This window comes from Triticum dicoccoides, chromosome 5A (genome assembly GCF_002162155.2).
Source record: "Triticum dicoccoides isolate Atlit2015 ecotype Zavitan chromosome 5A, WEW_v2.0, whole genome shotgun sequence".
NCBI classification, from domain to species: Eukaryota; Viridiplantae; Streptophyta; class Magnoliopsida; order Poales; family Poaceae; genus Triticum; species Triticum dicoccoides.
In genome coordinates, this window is record NC_041388.1 from 430,450,497 (window position 1) to 430,473,073 (window position 22,577).

The 22,577-nt window shown below is 42.8% G+C and overlaps 1 protein-coding gene, 1 non-coding gene and 3 pseudogenes across 2 annotated transcripts; 1 reads left to right on the forward strand and 4 right to left on the reverse strand.

Moving 5' to 3' along the window:
- Positions 1-3: 3 nt before the first annotated feature.
- On the reverse strand, positions 4-796 carry LOC119297546 (annotated as a pseudogene).
- A 2,203-nt stretch (positions 797-2,999) lies between these two features.
- LOC119297547 lies at positions 3,000-4,591 on the forward strand (annotated as a pseudogene).
- Positions 4,592-10,353: 5,762 nt separating this feature from the next.
- TRNAD-GUC lies at positions 10,354-10,427 on the reverse strand. Its single transcript has one exon. It is a non-coding gene; the product is annotated as a tRNA-Asp (tRNA).
- A 247-nt stretch (positions 10,428-10,674) lies between these two features.
- On the reverse strand, positions 10,675-13,655 carry LOC119302095 (cytochrome c oxidase subunit 2-like). The gene is made up of 2 exons (XM_037579113.1): positions 13,086-13,655; positions 10,675-11,868 (listed from the first exon to the last, which is right to left on the reverse strand). Exons 1-2 carry the CDS (start codon positions 13,471-13,473, stop codon positions 11,474-11,476), a joined length of 783 nt encoding a protein of 260 aa, XP_037435010.1. The 5' UTR covers positions 13,474-13,655; the 3' UTR covers positions 10,675-11,473.
- A 7,828-nt stretch (positions 13,656-21,483) lies between these two features.
- LOC119297549 lies at positions 21,484-22,272 on the reverse strand (annotated as a pseudogene).
- Between the last annotated feature and the right edge of the window lie 305 nt (positions 22,273-22,577).

The following is a 22,577-nucleotide window of genomic DNA, read 5'->3' on the forward strand; positions in this document are numbered from 1 at the left end:
ACGCTATTCCCAAGGACTAGCAAAATTGAAATAGCGAAATTCTTGGGTCATCTCAATGGGTTCATAAACCACATGTTTCTCTGGATCATCATAGCGTACTTCCACATATCCACTCAGAGGAAAGTCTTTTCGTAATGGATGACCCTCGAAACCATAATCTGTTGATATAAGGCGTAAATCCGGATGATTGATGGAAGAAACACCAGACATATCCCATACTTCTCGCTCCCACCGGCCGACTGATGGAAATAGACTGACTACCGGAGATATTCGTGTTACTTCGTCTGCACTTGTTTGTACACGAATGCGTGAGTTATACCGAGTACTCAGTAAATTATGGACAACTTCAAATCTTCGTTTTCGAAGGGATGATCCACTCCGCAAATATCGATCGAAACTTGAACCCTTGTATAGGTATGCCATTTTAGAAAGCACAACAATGGAAATGGGTAGTCAGTATTGGTATAAGATCTATTCCCATGTTCCGATCTTTTCATTTTATGTACCCATTTCTTGGGTAAAATCTCCCAACTATATTGGAAAATGGATTGGTTATCCATAAATGAAAATAAAGAAAGCTTTATTTTGGTTCCGCTTCTTGCTCTAAGCAGAAAGACTTGTCGGAAATCGCCGGTTGGGTTGGTCCGACCAAGAAAGGCATGGGAGTGGAGAGGCAGAAGTGAAAGACTGGCTACCAATAAAGATCCAAAACTGCACACACACTTTTTAGAGTTATGTATCCAGGATCGGCTGCATGCTCTAGTGTTGAATCGGGTATAGAACCCAGGATGCTTGGTTACAATTCTGAATCCGCTAAACCATTGCTCGGGGAAAAGTATTATACAGAGCATTAGTACTTATTCTGATCCTTTCCTTATATTTAGATTCTAGTAGTTTATTTCAGTCGTATTCGTATCCTTACTGCGGTTTTTTAAGGGTAACAAATAAAAGTATGCAGGTTCTATTTTATTGTTCCGAGACATATGATGATAGCATTGAGAATGAGAAATCTTTGCAAAATGCACGTATTATTAAGGAGTTCTGGAACGATTACTACGCTAAGCTGTTGGATATTGACAAAACGAAAAAGACTTCTAATGTTGATATGTATCAGGATGATGTTAGAAAGTTGTTGATTAATGAAAAGAAGAATCAAAATGGTGTGTTTTCCGATACTGAATTAATAGATTTACAGAATCAAATTGCAAATTGCACAATGAAGTTCGATGAGGATAATCTATTTAAAGTAACTCCTAACATAGTAAAGTTCTTGATTAATAAAGATCAGCCTAACGCTAAGCAATATCTAAAGGGTTGCCTACCAAGTAGCTTACCTATGCTTAAGATGTTTGGTATCTATACGCTTGAGGCTATCATGATTCATGTACTAGGCTTGGTATTCAACACTCTTCAGGAATCATCCGCAGTTAAGGCAGCTAGATTTATAGATCAACTTAATTCAACTGTACGAGAACAAGCAAGGTTTCTACAATACAAAGCACCAGGTAGTGGTAAGGTGGAAGCAGTACTCACTAGTAAGGTAGAATCAGTTAAGGATGTTGTTCAGCCCAAAGGTGCTAGCAAAAAAGAGAAAAAGAAAAAAATGCAGTGTCATTATGATATCGGGAAATACTTGCTCCAATTCATGATTGAAAGAAATGTTCTACATATATCAACAGATAGGGGAGTAACAAAAGAAGATCCAGTGCTGGTTCTTAAGAAAGGTCAAGGGTATATAGAGAATTCTTGTTATGTTATGTGCAATTTGAACATAAATCTGCTCCCTATCAAACTCAATCTTCCGATGCTTTGCAAACCCTTGGATTGGCAACCAGCAGAGAGGGGGTCTGATCCTGATACATTATCGGATCTGATAGGAGGTTACTTATGCAAACCCACGGGGGATATCTAGAATCACTTTCGGCTATTAACTTCCCATGACTTAAACCACTTCTATATAAAGTTACATAAAAAAGAATACAAGCAGATGTGTGATATTTTGAATGGGCTTCAGTCTCAAGCGTTTGAAATAAACAAAAGGCTCTTGAGATTTCTGGAAAAGAATCGTCAATGTTTAGTTGAGTGTGGGCTTGTTTTACCAAATGCTCTGGCTCGCGTGAATCCGACAGAAGCCTCAGACATATTGAGGGAGTGCTACTTCAATAACGTCAAAGGTATTAAGAATGCTTGTAGCTATAACATACTGTTAAATAAATTATGAAAACAGGTGCAGCAGGCTAGTTATGAAGATTTTTTAATAAGACTTGCGTCAGCATACGAAGGTTATCAATTCTATTTGCCAGCATTCATGGACTTCCGTGGTAGAATCTACCGTTCAGGTGTATTGCATTTTCATGAGCGTGATTTGTCAAAAAGTTTATTACTCTTTTCTGCCGATCATCCTCAACCTCAAGCACAAAACCACCTGTCGGAAAAAAAGAATCTCAGTCAACACTTAGCATGTGCTGCAGCCTTTAAGTATCCAAAGTTCTCGAACTTAGATGATGCCCTTAAATGGTATAACGAACACTAGACTGAAATGTTTACTTCGGACGAAAGTTTCATTCAATTTGCTGCGCAAGCTAGTGATCCATTTTTTTCATAGCCAAGATCCTTTCTCAGGATGAAGGAGTGAGTAATTATCATCAGGTTCCAGTGACCCAAGATGCAAGTGCGAGTGCATATCAAATTATGAGTTATCTCTTGCTTAACTTAGAAATGGGTAGGAGAATGAATCTTCTTACATCTTAAGACGGTCAAATCCAAGATGTGTACATGTGCTTGCGGGATGAGCTTAATAAATTGTTTTTTACCAGATTGAATAATGTTAGTAGTAGTAATTAGAATAAAAAACTCATAGATTCTATGTTAACCAGAAAGTTCGTCAAAGGATTGTTTATGCCATCTCCACAGGGGGTCCGTCCGGTTCTTCCTCAAATGGGTTGCCTCAATCTTTATCAAAGTTTTGGTATCTAGCTTATCCAACTACAGTATAGTATACTCCTTCCTTGCTCGATAGAGCTCTTTGAATCCGCTTCAACTAAATGCGTAAAATAGAGTAATTTCTTCAAAAGCCAGTTTCTTTCGAGAAGGCAGGAGGCCCATAGCGAGTTACAATAGTGCCAGTTCTTGTACGGAAGGCCGTAATTCCGGTAACCTCGACTGCTCTAAGAATGATCCGGGCTAGCCGGGCACATCACATCAAAGTTAGGTCATTTGTCAAAAACATGGCAAATAGCTCAGTTGGTTTGGTAAGGGAGCTATTCTCTCACTTAAACCACTCCCATATTAGGTATTCTATCTCGTCTTAAAGTTCCCCCGCATTACCCATAACTTACCACCTGTATCTCCGGAACTCAAATCGCAAAATGACAATGCTTTCGATAGTCTGTACTAAATTACTTTGTACGAATGCACATCTCGGCCGTCGGGTAGCTGATCACCATTTCAAAGTCCATATCCGTGGTTCAAGAAATGGAATTGCTATTCTCAATTCAGACAAGACACTGATTTGTTTACGAAACGCTCTTCATTTTATAGGATCTCCCAGTCGTCAAAAAGGCCGTTCCTTCTTTTTAAAGACCAATCATTTATTTATTTATGAGATAACGGAAGAAATGGCGAGCTATTTAAGACGCTATTTAAGAAATGTGAATTCTCATTGTTTCGATGATTCTCAATGGAAGATCGGGGCGTTTTTGACCAATTCTTTTGCAAATAAAAAAAATTCCGTTCAAGAAAGAAGAAGATCAATTTTGGGTTGAACCAACAACCTGATTGTGTGGTTATTCTGAATGCAGATAGAAAGTCTTCGGTCATACTGGAAGCTGATCAATCACAAATACCTATTCCATCCTTAGTTGATTCTACGGTCCCATGGGAATCCTATAAAAGAATCACTTATCCCATCCCAGCGAATGATCCTATACAGTTCGTATATCTATTTCGTCATTCGATCATGAAAACAGTGATTCTTGAACAGAATGCGATTAGTAGAGAAGCGCAATCTCTCAGAGTCACTTTGAGTACGGGGAAGTCCGCAGGAGGGATGAGATCCGCCTGCTACTCCACCTCTTCTTCTTCCCCAATAGACGAAGAAGAAAATAGGGCCAAGGCGCTATTGGAGATGCGCAAAAAATATCCATCGGGAGATGGCGCTGACGCTGATGCTAACGCTCGCAAGGCGGTTTTGCAGGCAATTTCACAAAATAGTTTTTTTTTCGTTGAGCTCATAACCCGGTTTGGGCCGATTGACTCTGAGAGCGATCGAGGGGTCGCGGGCTCACACCTTGCTTTTGCGCATAGGATCGAAGAGATCCTAGAATTTCATGGAAAGAGCAGCGGCTCTCTGAAAGACCTCATTGATCTGAAATTGGATTTGGAAGACGCCTCTAAAAGAGAGGAGATTCTACTTCCATATTTTTCCTCCAAAAAAGAGGCAAAGTCCTAGCGTGATACAAAAAGAAATAATGGGCAAGGGCGGGGAATGATAGGTTCATAGATGTGGAGTAATCAGTTCTTCATTTGAAGAGTTAGTTGGCTGGCCTACCGGCCCGCAGATGTAGAGAGGTTGCCCCCACCATCCTCTTGAACTGCGAAATCAAAGTGATTCCTGTTGATGGAAGAAAGGCTAATTTCGTTTGATCCGATCCGCCTATGCCAGTTCGAGTCTGGCGAGTCGCTATCATCTGTTGCCCTAACTTTTTCTATTAGCTCATCTTGTCCGTAGTGATATTTTGGAGAAGGAGCAATTACCGGAGTGAGAAAGGTAGAAAGAAGCAATCACGAAAGCTAGTGCTAGTTGTGGCTTTTTGTACTAATCTTGTTTGTTCGGTAGCTCGCATCAGCAGCTTTAAAAGGAATAGAAAACGAGGCTTTTTCCACCACACCAGGGGCGGGCATTACGCTCAAGCAGGGGAAGTCAATTTGACTGCTGCTCGAGAACCTGTTTGAACAAGAAGAAGTAGCATGGCTCCAGCGGGGCAGAGCCAATTGGCTACGACATGGTGACCGAAATACAAATTTTTTCCACCACTTTGCAATTGCAAGAAAAAAGAGGAATCTGATCAAGTACTTGATGAGCGATACTGGAGATCGAATAGAAGGTAATGACTTACTTGATGCACATATTTAGGGCTATTTCTCTCATCTGTTTAATACGCAATTCTCTTCGATAAGAAGGGTTCTCTTGTGTTCCAGGGTTGATTAAGCGTCTGGTGGAACAGGGATACATTGTGTGAGGCCAAATTGCCTGACGAATTGATGAATATGGCTCAATATAGACTGGTCCAGGTATACCGGTCAGTCTTGAGACACCAGGATAGCCTTCCACATATCTTGTTCCTCCCTTGAGTGGTAACTCTTTTCTAACCTTAGAATCCTGAACCAATTTGCTCCAAAGACTCTGTCATTGAAAGGAGTCCATAGGTTGATAAAATAGGTTTTCATGAAAACCACACGTAGATAGAAAAGGTAAGAGTTACACGTGCCAGAAGCGAGGAATACCGCTCGGAAGCCCGATTGAACCTGTCCTCATTCACTGCTATCTCCATATATTGGATGCCAAGCTTGAAAGGGTAATGGTCCGAGAGGATGGGGCCGTAGTCTTCTATTACGCACGCTACGCAGACGATATGGTCTTCGGCTTACCGAGAGGGGATAAGTCCACGCGAGTCACCCAGGGTCTCAAAAAGGTCTTAGCTAGAGTCCTTAGGGAGCTCCTACAGGGCTTCACTTCTATTGAAATTTCCAGAAAACAACCAGGGAGGCTACAAATTATCGGCTTGCCCCTGTCTCTGAAAAGTGAAGGTCAGCTCCACGTGGGTATTCCATCCAAACGATGGGAGAAGAGGATGACACTTGTTCGTATTGAAAACCGGAGACGAAGGGAAAGAGGTTTGATTGGAACATGTTCTACAAGAACTCCTGTTTAGAACACGCCCGTATCTATTCTATGGGCTGGCTTCAGGCCAACCCTACTGCTGAAGTAGAAAGCATCATATTCCGGTTTTCCAACACTTGATCAGGAACCGGGCGCAGAAATTCCTTGAAGAGAAGGGGATGCCTACAACCAATGCCTAAATAAAGGCATATGTCGAAAAGTGCAACTACTAATAGATTCAGTAAAGGAAGGCCCGGAACGGGCTGAGCTACTGCCCGAAATAGAAGAGGACGACTAGAGTAGAGGAGCCTAATTCCAATCCAAACAATTGACGAGGGAGTCTAATTATTTTTCCGTTCTTGATTGTTTCAATTGCACTTTCTTCATTGGAGGGTTGCTTGGAAAGTGCGATAGTTACGGCGCTTGGAGTATACAGATTGAATTCTTCCTTCTTCTATAGGTCTTTCTGGGCGGCGAGGCGGAAAAAAGGTGTAGAGAGGGAGAAGGTACATAAAAAAACGATTTCTAAGGTAGAAAAGAGGCATCCACCAGTCATTGAGAACAGCTAATCCCGGAATTAGCAGGCCGGTATGCGAAGAGAATTCGGTATTGAATCCGCGAGGCCAGGTGAAGAAAAGTCCAATATGGGTGGATTACCTTTTTCTGAAGGATAAGTCTCTGGGACTGACTGAACTGAATGTATAGTGTCAAGATAAGAAGCACGGTAGTCGAAGATGTACCTTGTGGGGTGGGGTACGAGTAGACCAGACCAATGATGAAAAGCATAGATACGAGCATGGCCTCCCTGTCTCAAAAGCAGGCCGCCAAGGGTGCTCGCATGAAGCATTTCTCACTCATAAATAAGTAGTTATCACAAATTTAGAAACATGCTCTGATTTCTCTTATCGAATTTCATTCATATTTTCCAGTATTCGGAGTTGCTTGGGAAAAGGTCTAGTCAGGGTCGGTTCTGTTCGGAGTTTCAGGTTGATCGGAAAAAAACACCCTAATTAAGACTTTTGTATAGTTTGTGTCAACCTGAGTTTGGTTAAGTGCCCGCCCGCCTAGATAGATACATAAGTGTCAGTTTGAATGAAGTCAAGTGTAAACCGTGTCAACAACGAGAAATTGAAGTGTAAATCTGGATGGTTTGAAGTGGAAACCTTAACATACAAAAGTGTCTACCTCATTAGAAAAGCAAGTATCTACCGGCGATATATTCATTCGAGTATCAACCGGCGTCAACCAGTTGTCAAACTCCAAATATTTCGTTCATAGGGGCATGAAGAAGTTGCTAAACCGGTTGTAAAGTGGCTCTGATAAAAACCATCATTGCTTTATTTTTTACTTTTCATCTAGTAACGTGCATGAATGGATATGGTGGGTAAGATTTGAAAACGTTTGACATCAACCGGGATCTACTTTGCTTTTACTTTACTTCACTTGCCAGGTCATTGTTGTCGATATTGAGGTGAGGACTCTCTCTTTATTCTCGTTTTATTTATCACTAAATGATCTAACCAACGCATGATTTGATTACTAAATATTGAGTCATTGAACAAATATTCGAGTAAATTCACCTTTTTCTATGAAAGCAAGGATTGGGCTGGGTTGCTTATTCGTCATCACGGAGCAACCCGGTACCTTTTCTTAGGCGAGCGACTGAGACGAGAGCTTTCAATTATGCCGTTTTGGTCAAATCCCAGGGCTCTTTCTGATTTGATTAAATACTTCTATGTTGTATGATAATAGAAAGTCAAGATCTCACTCGCTTTTTCTGCTTTTCTCAGCTGTTGCCTTTTTCCACATCGATTGCTATAGGAGTTCCATCCTCAACCTATGTATGCTCAAAGAACTGGATCGCGGAACTCTCAGCCCTTCGCCCCAAGGCTACGAAAACGTTTCTACTCCCTTTCCCTTCCCAACGTCATATCTTTCTTCGACAAGAAGGAAAGATCACTCTCTATCTAAATGATAGAACCACTGGCACGGTACCTTTCACATTGGTAAGTCAAATCCTGGTGAAGACATCACGAGCAATGACACGACGACATCATCTCCACTTCGTAGCCCATCGGTCTTCATTCATTGAAGCCAGGGCATTGACTGACTTTCAGCGATCGCTATAAGAAAGACATAAAAAAAGTTCTCCTAAACATGTTCCTTTCCGTTACTACTACTTGGAATTGGAAGTCTAGGAGCAGGACTAACCTTTTTCTTTCGTTTAAATAAAGTCGAGATGTAGCTTTCTCTATCTCAATAAATTATTCCACCTCCATTCATTGGAGAACAAAGCGTTATCTGATTAGATCCTTGCTTCAAACTCAACCGAATCAAGCTTCAAAAATAGATGTGGAAGAGGCAACGGGAAGAGCGGGGTTGCCGAATTGTTTCTCAGAGCCGGACAAAACATCTATCTCTATTTACAATACCCCCAAGAAAACTTTGTCGAAAAAGGTTGTCATCGTAATAGGGATTGCACCTCAACATAGCAGCCCTCAATTCTGCCAATTGTGTGTGACTTGTACTCTTCTAGGCTTCCTCTTTGCCTCAAGTGATTAAACTCATCAACTACACCAACCACATTTCTTACCTCAAACCTCTCTACAATCTCTTGAATTCACTCTTGCCAAGATACTTGTTCCCTATTCACTAAGAAACTGTTGTACCAGCTTTCAGCTCTCCCCCTAAGGTGCATAGCCGAAAGTTCTACCTTGTACCAATCCGTAACTTGGTACACCGAAAATTAATGTTCACACTTTTGTATCCAAGCCTTGGCCCCTTCAAATATTGGAAAATAAACTCTAGGAGGTTGATGTATCTGCTGCCCATATTGATATTGATTTTGCGGCCTTTGTTCTTGCAGGTATCGGTACGGGTCATGCTGTTGAGTTGGAAGCGGTTGGTTAAGGTAAGTATATATTGGCACTTCTGGTTTCATGGAATTTCCAGCATAGGGCAAAAGTATTGGTTGGGAAAATTGGATATTTGGTATTGAATTGGGTCTTGGTTGTGGTGGTGGAGGTGCAGGATTAGGTCTAATATTATCATGTTTTGAGCTGTGAGGAAGGCCATAGGTGGCTGGAAACAAGTGTTCGTGCCAAGGTTTTGAGGGGGATAGAGAGGGTTATTTTTGTGATTGGGTCTTTTAGTTGCTTTGCTACTAGAGGTCTAGGTGGTCAGGGGTTTAAAGGTCTGGAATAGGTGTGAGTGGTGGTCGTATTTAGTACCAATGGTACGGTAATTGGAGGTTCAGGTGGTTTAGGCCTAGGATAAGAGCTAGAGGCTTGTTGAGGGGTAGCCATGGTTTCAGCTTCACTGGCAACAACTGGTAGGGACATTTGTTGTGGTGTTCTAGGAAAATGAACCATATTGCCCCTAGTTGTGTTAATCGAGCTATGCTCTTCTTCAACGCTCCGCGCCTTCAAAAAAGTAGTTTTGTTGCTTGCGCTTTAATTTAGGAGTTTCAACTTAACTAGCATATGTGCATTTGGGTTGTTGGCATATGTCGGCTACATACTGGATGCTTTTCCATTATTGTTCGACTTGCACAGAAACAATGGGTCCCTTCTGGTTTCTTTTTCTCCCTCCAAGTTTGTTCTTCACTGTAATGTGTGTCAACTCAACAAGAGTGAGCACACCCTTCCTGCTGGTCTTCTTCAACCTTTATCTGTTCCATTACAACCTGGGTCTTCTATTTCAATGGATTTTCTTGAGGCACTCCCCAAGTTTTATGGTTATAGCTCAATACTTGTGGTCGTGGACCGTTTCACTGGCTCATTTCATTCCTCTATCTCACCCTTTTAGCTGTATACCCTATCTTGTATCCAGTAGTAAGTCTACTCTTCTTACCCCCTCTCCTCTACCTTTTGTGGCCCATCTATTAGCTTTTTGACCATCTTTGAGTCATAGCGAGACGGCTCTATCTCTTTTCACAAGTACAGCCGTAAGTACAGTTGTGGGCGTCAACGATCAGCAGTACTGAGCTACGGAAAGTCTATCGAATTATAGCTACGGAAAGTCTATTGAAAGGACCTAATCAAAGGCTACTACAGCTATAACTGACCCGCCTATGGAATCTATTGGCTCGGCTGAACTGACATGAAATGAAAGAGAGGAAGGCGGAAGCTATTGGCAAATAGAGGGGGGATGTTCTCCGTGTCTTTTAGCCCTCACTAGATGACAACTTGCTTACTTTTCACTTCTTCTTAAGCTTGGCAGACTAGTTCCTGACTGACTTGATAGTGCGATGAGCTTACTTGCTCTAGTTCTATCCTCAGGATTTACTTACCTGAGTACCTAGCACCGAGGATCGATGTAATTTACTTTCAAAAAGATGCTGTTGATGCTAACACGCATATAAATAGATGTTCCCCATTGCTTGCTCCTCTTACCCGAATGGGGTTATATGCCTTAGTGAAACTCAGGGTAAAGTGGCAGAGGTATGACCTCGGGAAGAAAGAAAGATCGGGCGGGGAAAACGGGGTTCGAACCCGCGACTTCTGGCGTGACAGACCAGCACTCTAACCAACTGAGCTATTTCCCCCTTTCGTAACTACTGTCGATTCAACAGTCACCTACCGGTTACCTTTGTAACTATACCAAAGTAGCTGTACAACAGAATGCCCTTCGCCTTTAGTACTTTTCTTATACATATTATGTTATATACTAAATGTGTCAAAGCAATAGAACTTATTGAAAAAAAAAACAAGCCCATCTTTCTCAAAAAGGAAGAGAGGGTGCGCCCCCCCAGAGAGAACCCCATTCTTTCAAGAAAGTTCTAATTAATTATGTAGAAAAAGAAATAAGGAAAATAGGAGTAAGCGAGTAGGGTCAACAAGATTCTAAACGAATACCACAAGTGACGGAACCGACGATGATGAAGAGATAAGGGGCGAAGGATATTTTTTCTATTATTCCAATTCTTATTTATTGATTATCTAATTTATTTAGATCCATATTCATTTGCATTTGCAAATACAAACTCTCTTTCATTTTCTTTTTACTTTTGCGCTAAGGATAAGGGAACTGAGAAAAAAAGAGCTGGCTTGGCTGGTACATCAAGCATATGACATATTGCTTGTTCGGTGTGGTACACATATCTGTCAATGTCAATCAAGTAAGAAAATGCATTCCCACTGTCTGAGGAAAAGGTGAAGAATTGCAATTTATTGAGCTTGTAAGGCCCGTTGAAGTCCCCGAGAAAGGGTATAAATAGGGCTATAAGTAGGCCGTTTGCTATTGCAATAAGGGCTGCTCGCCTTTCCTTTTGACGGCTTGGCTTCCTATCGCTCCTATGTAGTGGTCGGCCTTAAAAGGAGTCTTCCTACCATACCATCATGCATGCCTATGTTATAGTGCGTTAAGCTTCGCCGGAAGCAAGCAAGATGATGAAGCGAAGCTTCGTAGACAAGGCTCGTTCCGTGCTTGACTTACGAGCTCGTGTAGTAAGGCCTTACCCTACTTCAATAAGGACTTATGCACTCCACTCGTAAACGAGCGTTAGAGCTTTTTGAGCGAGCGAGCGAAGCCTTCCTGGAGCTTCCCCCTTCCCTCACCCGAGAATTGCATTTCCGCTTCAGCTTCCCCGGTTTAGTTGGTTTGGAGGATTAATTGATTGGATACCCAATCCGCATAATCTTTCAAAGTCACTGCTTCTACGACGATAGGCGTAAAGGCATGATTAGTTCCACGAATCTCACTGCACTGACCATAGTAAACTCCTTCTCGTTGTACCGAGATGGAGGTAAGATTTGAACGACCAGGTATAGCATCACATTTGACACCTGAGGAAGGTACAGCCCAACTATGAGGTACATCAGCGGGTGTTACAATCATACATAGATGAGTTTTGGCTGGTACAACCACTCTATTGTCAACTTCTAATAAACGTGATTGACCCAATTCTGGATCATCTTCTGGAATCGTATAACTGTCAAAAGTGACTGACTGTTCATCGGAACTGTTATAGTCCGAATACTCATAAGGTTGGGTCGACGCCCGCCTCCCCCCAAACTTGACTTGCAAGTTTCCCCGCAAAAAGCTCTCCACGCCTACTCTTATTTATAAAGAGCACTATTCTTCTTTAGTTAGGTAGTTCTCCCCCCTCCATGACACCGTAAGACCCCGGTGGAATCGAAGGCCCGCTTACTAATAGGCAAGAGGGGACCCTTTCTCGCCCAGCCCTACCTACATCAGTGAAGCTGGAACCGAGGAAGACAATGTTCAACACACATGAGACTAAATGAAGGTATGGGACGGCCAGTTCACCACGGAAAGGGATGCTAGTCGGCTTTGGCGAAGTTGTAGGCCCCAATAGATCAGATCTCAAGAGTGATTCCTCACCTATCCTGCCAGGGGCCAAGTCGAAGGCTCGAGTATAGATTCCCTATGCTCATGTGAACGGCCGGCCCGTAGATCTAAAAGGATCCATAAAAAAGACCGGAAAGTATGTCGAAAAAAAACTCGTTCATGAGACCTCGAATTCCCACGTTCCAGCCTGCATTATGCCAGCAGGTCCCACCCCCAATTTCTTGAGTCACCCTTATCTAAAAAAAAGGACGGAGTCTATCTAGATCATAGGATCACTGTATTCAGAGGTCAATTCTCTTTCTTTGACCTCCCACCGTTCACGACATCCCTTGCTTCTCGCAAGAACGGCTCCTCGGTGGAGGAGTAGAAGCGCTGGTCCCCTTCGGTCAAGTGCTTGTGCGTGCTCTTACCTACCGTAGGACCTCCGTCCCCGAAGCGAAGAAGGAGGAGCAGGAACAACAGGTTGTCCTCTCTTGGCCCAGTAGTTCCGCAACTACTACCGTGGTTGTTTCCAACGGGGATCCCCCATTCCGAAAGGTAACGGGACCAGCCCTTAGGTCCAAAGTTGTATGCCACTGCTGTGGTGCCGATAGATTCACTACTGAAGCCCCGTTATCGGACATTGCAGGCTTAGCATCTATTTTTCGTATATCGCTCCACCACACCGAGAAGAGGTATGTGTACCTCCAGCAATAACAAGAATGGAACCATAGGCTCCTATGCTGGGAGCATTTCGGGGTATAGGTCTAACCACCTCAACTCCCCGTTTCTGGCATGCTATAGTTCTTTTAGTCTCTCGACGACGGGAATGGGAGATGACCGGTAAGCCAGATGCTTCGCGAACCACCGGTACATTTCGTTGCACTTAAATCACCCTCGTTAAGAGGCGCACTCCGATACCATTGATGTCCAATAGCTTTGATAGTAATGGCTGGATCTACTAATACCCCGTCCATTGAGTATAACAGAGCAAACGATGGTATAGCAATGAACAAAAGAATGACACTTGGAAATATGGTCCGAATAATTTCGATAGTAGTTCCATGAACAATCCTTTGTGGGATTGGATTAGTTTGCTCGTTGAAATGCCATAAAGCGCGAACCAACATCCGTGATACGAAAACCAAAATAAGAATGAGGAAGAAAAAGATATCGTGATGTAAGTCAATGATTCCTTGCATCATAGGTGTTGCTGCGTCTTGAGATCCTAATTGCCATGGTTCCGCAGCATCACAAAGAGCGATTGTGAGGAATCGACATGATAATGAACGAAGAATCATTGGAATTTCCCATCTTTTTCAGCTCTGCTCCCGAAAAGAGAAAGGAAAGGAGACTGATCTTGACGTCGGCGTTGGTTTTTCCAATGAAACATTCTTTCACGAACTTTAATGACAAAATGCTAGTTGCCTCGTAACGCATACACTGGAGGTCCCATCGACGAAGACTACTTACTATACGCGTTTTCTGAAGAGCAACAACAGAAAAAAAATAGGTGAACCTGGATACCATACTATTAAAGAGAAAGATACAGACTAACAAGAAATCAAGGACCTTGTGAGTACTACTTAGTCGGCCTCATCAATTAGTCATGCCAATGAGATATCAAGCCCTCGATTCCAACGGGGCTACGGACAAGAAAGGTCCTTTCGAGATTCTATTTCCCCTTGGGTCTATCAAGCTGAACAGTTCGTGGGGATATAAGAAGATCACACTTAGACAACTGTCTACACTACCTCTTTAATGATCCGGATTCCATGACGCATAATTCATCTGTCCATATATATTCCTAATTTCATATTCATCACCATTTCAAATCGGGCAAGGAGAAGTCGTCGTGTTGGTTCTAGGATGGAATGATCTTTTGATCCAAAGATGCCGGTGCTAAAACCTCTTGTGTCTCTTTTAATAAGACCGCGAAGGCAAGAGCATTGAGGAAGCAAGGATTCTCCCATAACTAATTAATGCGGGAAAAAAACAAGATTTCACTGAAAAAAGGTGCCTAACCCCGGGATTTTTCGATACTTTTCTTGAAATTGACTGGATTTGGAAGAAAATGCACTCAACCTAACAAATCCTGATCAATTCAAGTGGTTAGTTTAAGGGGGTACATGGGGCTGACGCCGAAGGAGATAGGAATGAAGTAGGGCGGGCAGCTACCCAGAGATTGGAATGCCCTATCGACAGGGAATGCTGGTACCACCTACGGTGCTTGATAGTCTTCAATCCAGACGGTCTCGAGAGTACCTTGACCCATAGCATAGGGCTTGATGTGGCTTTGGGGCTTCCCAAAAGGTAATAGAATAGGTAGTTCAGGCACCATCATCAATATGTTGCTGCTATTGAATCCGGTTTTGAATCAAGCAGCAAGAGTCCGACCTCAGGGTCCACCATAGAAAGGCATTCCTCAGTCCCAGAATAGCATGCATACGGGAGCCATATTCCAATCATGTGAGCAGACTTCTTCGATAAGCAAGCAGCTGTTCGCATAGGCCCGGATACAGAGGAAAAGGAGGGGAAGGTATAGAAATCTATCAAAAGAGCACCTTAACGGCGATGCCTGGAAGGAGTCCCTCTTATTTCAGTATATAGGACTTCTTGTCCGCGGGACCTAACTAACTACCCGATCGATGGAAAATAAGGGCAAGTCAATACCAGATCGCACTCAACAAAGTAAAACGGGATGAATTCAATCGCCAAGACCTGCCACTGGCTGATTCCATAAGCACAGAAAGAAGGGTTTACGAATAAAAAAAAAGCTGCTCATTAGGGTCTCTTTTCATATCCGGCTATGTGAAAACCCACGTACTCTTCTCTGAAACAGCCTACCTACCTTTTGCTTTTTCAGATAAGTAAATAAGCGGACCTCCTTTCCGGAGATCAAGTTTCTACTGGACTAACCACGGGTCTTGATCACAAAGTTCTAAGGTCAATTCTCTAATGAGAACAGACTCTGTCCACAAGGGCCATCAAGCCAACTATATGGAAGGACCCAGTCCCACATTCCCGCTCGTGTTCCGTTTTCCTTATGGTTCCCGTAGTCGAAGCAGCCTAAAGAAGGTCAGGTTTGGAACTCGTGAGGGATGTTTCGTTGCATGTGGATCTTCCGCGCCTACTTTGTCCTAAATTTGGTCACCCATGCACTTTTCTAGTTAGGGCTCGACTGGGTCCTTTGATAATATAGGTAAGTCGGGCTTCTTTTTAAGCAATATCATGACTAGAATCTTGAGAGGATGACTACGTCCTTGAAGCTACAAAGTCCAACGAATGTTGAATCAACGCATGACGAAAACAAGGAAAAAGAAAAGGTGACTTCCGTTGACCAAGGAAATCGAAATGTATGTGTCGGTAGAACAAAGATACCATTAGGTGATAAATTGATGCTGCCTGCACGCACAGATTCAGGAGATGACAATTTTAGCTTCAATATGAGATGCCAATGATGCATTCAAAAAGGAATGAGTGCTGCCCGAGTCGACCAAGAAAAGAGGGTAACATCCAAATTATGGACTACTGAGCAAGCTAACTGAATGGAACGGAGTGCAGGAGATTTCTGATTAGCTTCAGCGGAGAGTACCCTTAGATCCGAAGCAGAGTCATCATGGTCCTGTAACATAGAATAGCCTACAGCAGTACTCCGCGATAATTCCGCCATTTCCTGAACAACATGGAGTTGAACAGTAGCTTTACACTGACAATCCTTCGCCCAGCGCTCACCACAACCAATCCAGAGAACCTTCGCACGCCGATAAGCCTTCAGTCTATCATAAGAAGAATACTTGAAAACTTACACTTAGACACTTGAGTAACCAATCAAATCGTACATCTTGTGGCATGCTCACCAATATTGACGTAAAGTGAGGTGATCAGGGTTGATGCTGTGATGCGAAGGGAAGGGGCCACTCAATTCAATTCAATGTCGTAATCCGACCTGGCTTCTCCTGTCCGCACTTGGGACAGATTGATACTCGTTTTTTGCTGGATTTGAACTTGCTTAAAAAGAAAGGACTCAGCTTCCGCAAAAGTGATCGATGGAGAAGCTCAAAAGTCTCAATCCACCACTAGCTATCATTCAAGTTTGCACTTTTCGAGCTCATCCTTACCTTTGCGCTTTAGCTGCTTGTTCCCACTAACCCATTTCATTTTCTTAGCTGGATCCTTCATAAAGTATCTCTTATCGCTTGTCCAGAGCCTGGATGTCAACCTTAGCCAGAGCCTGTATCTCATCAGTCTCCATCTGAGCCTCAATCGTGAACTGAAGATGACGCGCGGTCAGCGAGGAATGAATTCGAAAACCCGTACTTGGAGCATTATTGCACTTGGGATAAAGTAGATGTCGAAACAGCTTCTTCTTCAAGTTCGCTATCGTGAGGGATGTCTATGATAATATGCTCACTGCATATGAGTTAGTTCATTCCATGAGGTCGAGGAAAGGTTGAAACCATTTTAGAGCTAGGCGGGGTCTCTCAGATGCAGACTAACCCATTTCGACGTGAAGCATCGCATCGGCTTGTGATCCTAAATCTAGTGATTGATTATTGACTTGTCAAGGGCAGATTGGTGTCTTAATGTGGAGGAATTCCGTACCTAAGATAAGAAGTTTCATTTCATGCCTACCGTAGTCCCTATTTTATTGGGCATAGTCCCCCTTACCTACTCCCGAGAGTAGAAAATCAACATTTATGTCGTTCTTAATAAGAAAGAGATGCTCGGGTAGCAAAGTTGCCTACCATTAGGTATTATTTGAGCCCGTAACTTCCATTAGGAGAGGCATCCTCGCTCAGTTTCAACTGGTGGTTACTTAAGTTTCTTTTCTCTGCCGGATTGCGTTTCAAATTCAGACTTGTCTTTGTTAAACAACGCTTTCGGGTTGCCTAGACCAGAGAATTCAAGAAATAGAGACGCGCATTGCCTAATTGGTAGTTTATTTCCCACCATAGCTTTACTCAAGTGGAAATCCTTTGAATCGAACAAAAAGTTCGTAACCGCTAGGCTGCATCGTCCCCTTCAACCAGAATCATCTAGATTACAGATTTCATAACTGCATTTTGCAAGAAGAGAGTGCCTCCCATTCTCTGGAGTAACGATAATAATAACACTCCACGTCGCCTTCAGGCTTGGATCCATGCCTTGCATCTTCTTCTTTCTCAGAAAAGAACTCAGATCGTTCAGATTCTTTGCCAGGAGAGTCCCCGGCTTTCGAGCCCTACTCGTGGGAGTTGCTTTATCCATCATTGCTATTGGCATCTTGGCGTTAAACAATTCGTTTATATAAACACTTTTGACCTAGCAGAATCCTTCTCAGGTTGATTTGTGTGCCACTCGTCATCAGACAGTGAAACGTCCGGTCTAGCCCTTAGCTGAGGGATCTTCACTCCTGTCCTGCCATCCATATCCGTGCCCACCCGAACCATGGGAAAGAAAGTTTGTCAGAAATTACTTGTACTTGAGGGCAATGATAAAGTGAAGAAAATTATAGAAACAATGAAATGAAGCTATGGCTCGAACTATTGGAGAAGCCACCATAGAATATATCCATGAGCTTCTCAAGCACTTCTTCTTCCAATTACTTTGTGACGATTTCAAGGAAAAGTGAATGATTTCAATCAAGAAAAGAATCATATGCTCGATCCGTCGTAACAAGAGGGATAAGAAAGTCTCAACTCCAACCGCGGGAGCATTTACTATTTGGAAGTGTGCGAACGTAGCTGGTGGATCGGGGAAACAGGAAATCCTTGTGGTAATGCCGTGGGAATAGGAGTTGTTAGAGCGAGGTATTGCAATGAAACAGATTGTTCAATAGATTTCTTCATTGCTAAGGGTAAATGGCATTTTCATGGTCAAAATTCCAGAGAGGAGTTCCGAGCTTCAAGGATGCCGGATCGCACCATTCATAAGAGAAACCCTTGGGTGCCCGATGAGGCACAAAACAGATAACCAGACTGTGCCATGGGCAAGGAAATAACCATGGCAAGCCACGAAAGGAATGAATAAGCTCCCTCCGGGCTCTCCCTTCGGAGTTTCACGCCAGTGGAACTCACAAAAGCAGCACAGCTAATGAATCAATGAATCCGTGGGCAAATCGTTGTGTCCATACATTTGATGTGCCTTTTGAAAGTCGCATTTGTTTTCAACAATCGGAAATGGGAATATTCCATTCCATGGCATAGTTCTCAATGTTAGTAAACGGAGTGCGTTATCAACTCAATAATAAATCTCCCCTACACCGTAACCGGATTACATTCATTCAAGTTGGCAATCCCCTGATCTTTGCTTCCGGTGTGCGATCCGAATTGACATATAATGACCGTAGTTAGCAGGCAATGGCCAAGGTCAGTGCATCTCGAACTAGTGGGTCACTATATCTAAACTATCTAATACAACTATGGAATGCGCTTTGAATTGCACTTCTGCTCGTAACCACTACGAACCGGAAAGGAAGGAAGCAGCTTTAGAGGAGGGATGCCGTCAAACAAAGGATTTTTTATATACTAAAGATACCGGTTCAATATGTCATTTCCGAAACCGAGGACCACACCGCTGGGAGGACAACTCAAGCACCAAAGACAAAGGTATCGCTCGTAAAAGTGATTTTCATCGTAGTACTCGCTCTAGCGTTAGGTTCAATGCAGCGTGTAAATACCTCTAGCCCTAGGGAAGGGGGCGTGTCGTTCCCAATGGTGGAATTGCTTCTTGTCTGCTTTGCCGAGGAGAGCGCTCGCTACCCGATCCCCCTAAGCTAATGTAGTTCCCAGGTTGCCTACTAGATACCGTTTACGGCTATATCCGTGTAGGAAGCCGAGGAAAGAGATAATTGATAGTTGCCAAAACCACGTAAAAGAAATGAGATTGAACATATTTCAATTCAATAAATTCTGATTGTTTCATTATCAAATGCAAGGGATGTGGGACCAGGTTCTATTATTGGAGTTAAGCGGTGTAGGAGCCGTGCCGTTCCTGTGTATTAGCTCGTTGTTAGCAGCCCCAAAGGGCGTAAAGGGGGTAAAAGATTTCTCGGAAGCAGCTCTTCGCCTGTGGGAACTTGCTCTTTTCTTTTGTTTTAAAATGCAACCTATGCTGAAACAGCCGAATAAAAACCAAAAAGTAAAGAGGTGGATCAGTTGATCCTTTTCTCGATTGAATGCGCTTTCTATCTATCTATACCGGTACCAGGAAAAGCAGAATAAGCAGTTGAGCACCAAGAAATTCCTGTTTCAAGTAAGTACGAAGGGGCAAGAGAGACTGTCATAATATTACTATGGGAGACGGATCCTGTTAAGTCAGTACGAATGTGATACGAAAAATCCTCTTCCATTCTTTCCGGCTGGGCAACATGACTGATGGGAATGTTCGCTACTGCTCGGCATCCATCTCATACATATGTTCTCTGACCACCTCCATATTCCACGGCCTGGTTGCAGCATGGATAAGATCCGACACAAACATAGGTGGATCATTGGACCGCGGGCACAGCGGCGTCATAACATCTTGTTTCTCAAGAGTACGTAGCAATCGGTCCTTCTTGGAGTTCAACAAAATGAACAGTAGCTAAATTGGAACTAAGGTGACCGATCATCCACCGGTGGGTAGAAATATGAATGTGGACTAGGGTCCCCTGTGCTCATTTGATTCTGAGTCGGCAGCATATCAAGCTCCTAGCCCCGCCTTAACAACCCTCATAGTGTTATGTCCCCCGATCGATAGCTTAATACATTTCAGTATTTGGCTTGCTTTCTTCATTTTCCTTGCGTAGTTAGAAACCTTTCTGGGTGTATCAGCACACCAAATTATATGACTATATTCAATATGCCCTGATGTCCATAGTACCGTACTCAGACGACCCTACCCTTCCAGAATAGTAGGATTACATTCATCGTTCCAGCTGTAAACACAGTTTCTAGTTTGACTGAATGAGAGTCATGCAATAGGCATCAGTAGGGAGTGCGAAAGCAAAAGCTAAGTGATCGGACTAACACAGAGTGCATTTCTCCCGGGTAAGCTTATGTTCCTGATATCTGATACCTATGTTTGCTCCTTATTTTATTAATAATTGATCCAATTTATACGAAAAATACGTAGGTTGAAGAAGTTATCAAGAAAAATGATTGGGATCTTTCAATATGCTATTCTTGATATCATGTTTTTTATTCTTGATCCTATCAAGTATGGATTCTAGATTGTTAGTTGGAGCATCCTGACCAGTCTAGTTTATTGTGATATGATCCTGAGGGACTCTTCAAATACATGTAGGGAGTCACACAGGTCTCCGACATATCAAATTGTATCTGGATTTGAGTCAGAGCATTTCCTCTGATTCCTAGCTCAGAAATCTTTGCTTTATTTACTAAAGATTGGAGCACACAAGCGCACACGCAGTAATCTGATTGAGAAAATGGGTAGTTGCTGCCATCGATATTAAAGAGTCTGTCTAGTGCCAAAAAGGTCCTTCCAAGGCCTGAGCTATCAAATTCATGTGATACACACTTTGCTCTTTGCGGATCACACTCAGCTTACTACAACTGAGGGTAGGATTGGTTGCACAACGCATGCTATCCATTTGTTATTGGTGATAGGAAGATGGCTCAATCATTGAACTAGCATTGAACAACCTACTTCAAAAAAAACTTAGAGTTAACCATCTAGTGCGAAAGTGCTAGTTTCCCCCTCCCAGAGGTGAGAAGGGAGATATGAGCGTGGCGGTATCTTTTCCTCTTTTGATAGAAGCCCACATGCCCACTCTTCTATCCCACCTATCCACATGGGGTATCAGTGGCCTCGTGATCTCCATGAACAGAGATCACTACACAAAAACAACTATATGAAAAACTTGCTTGCTTCTTCGAATCTCGAAATAACAGAACATATAGAAAGTGTTTCTGTGATTTTTCCATTCTCTTCGGGGAACCTATAGAAAGATTATCAGACGGCTTTCATTCCCTTCAGGGGGGTGTTCCTTCAGAGCAGTCCATATCATCAGATGAACTCCCTGATGAATCAGTTGATGAATCATCAGTTAGCTCATCATAATCCGTGTCGAGATCCGATGAATCAGTTGATGAATCATCAGATGAACTCCCTGATGAATCAGTTGATGAATCATCAGATGAACTCCCTGATGAATCAGTTGATGAATCATCACTCTCCACCACATTTTCATGATCTGGAAAAGGGGGTTGCCCCTGCCAGAATTCTGCAGCTCCCAGGGGGAGAACGTTTAAATCAAAAGGAAGAACAAGGGCGAGTAAATGATGGAGACTAAAAAAACGATTTAAGGTGGCATTGTCCATGGAGAAACCACCCCAAAGCCAAGTCACTATGGTATCTCCTACTACTGGTATGGCGCTAGCTAAGCTTGTAATTACTGTTGCTCCCCAAAAGCTCATCTGACCCCAAGGTGGTACGTATCCTATAAAAGCTGTCACAATCATTAATAGGAATATTCCTATTCTGCCGAGTATTCCATTCATTTTCATCATAATACTATGCTTCCTTGCCCGTGTGGAACATGTGTGAGCATTATGTTTTTCCAACAAGTGATCCGACTGGAAGAAGTGTTATATGAGGACTTCGAGATCAAATAGAGAATCTGTCTCTCCATTCCTCGTGAGCCACTTATTTCTCCGAAATCAGAGATCAGAGTGATTTTCCTCCTTTTTCCCAAATAGTCGACGGTCTTACACCATTGGGATACTTCGGATAAACTGGAGTACATATATGAGAGACCGGTGCTAAAACCTTTTCTCGAGATATCTTCCAGATTCTTAGGGTCCTTGCTCTGGATCTCGCCCCTCCCCCCCCCGGCGCGAAAGCAGTTGGTTTCGTAGTTTGAGAATTCTACTAATTCCAAGTATTCCATTATTATTATTAAATAAGAGAATATAAAAAGTAAAGAGGAGAAGACATAACCAGAAAAATTGTGAGAAATAAGTTAATTTATCAAGTTGAGGCATTTCGATTTGGATTTCAAATAAGAAAGAAAAGACTCCGAACCGTACTTTTGCTATTTTATATCTATACAAAAAGAGATTGACTTTCCAAAATGGAATCTTTGCCATTTCTGATGTGAATGAGGGAGGTTGTCTGCCCGGGTAGGGGTGACCGGAACCCTCCCAAGTCATCGCTCAAGAAAGCACCACAGTCACAAGAGAAAGAGTTTGGACTATGACGAAGACGAGCAAGCCTTTGTTGGGGAGTGATCGGGGAAGAGTCGAGTACAAGAGGAAGGTGGAAGGAAGAAAGCGCCAGAAGCGCCAGGTGCGAAGATAGACCATCAAAGAACTCCACAGCAGAGCAAAAAAGAGAAAGGCAAGGCTCGCAAAGAACAAAGGCTCAACCATCAGATCCAACACAAAGCCCTCAAGATATTTAGAGGCTTGGACTACTCTCT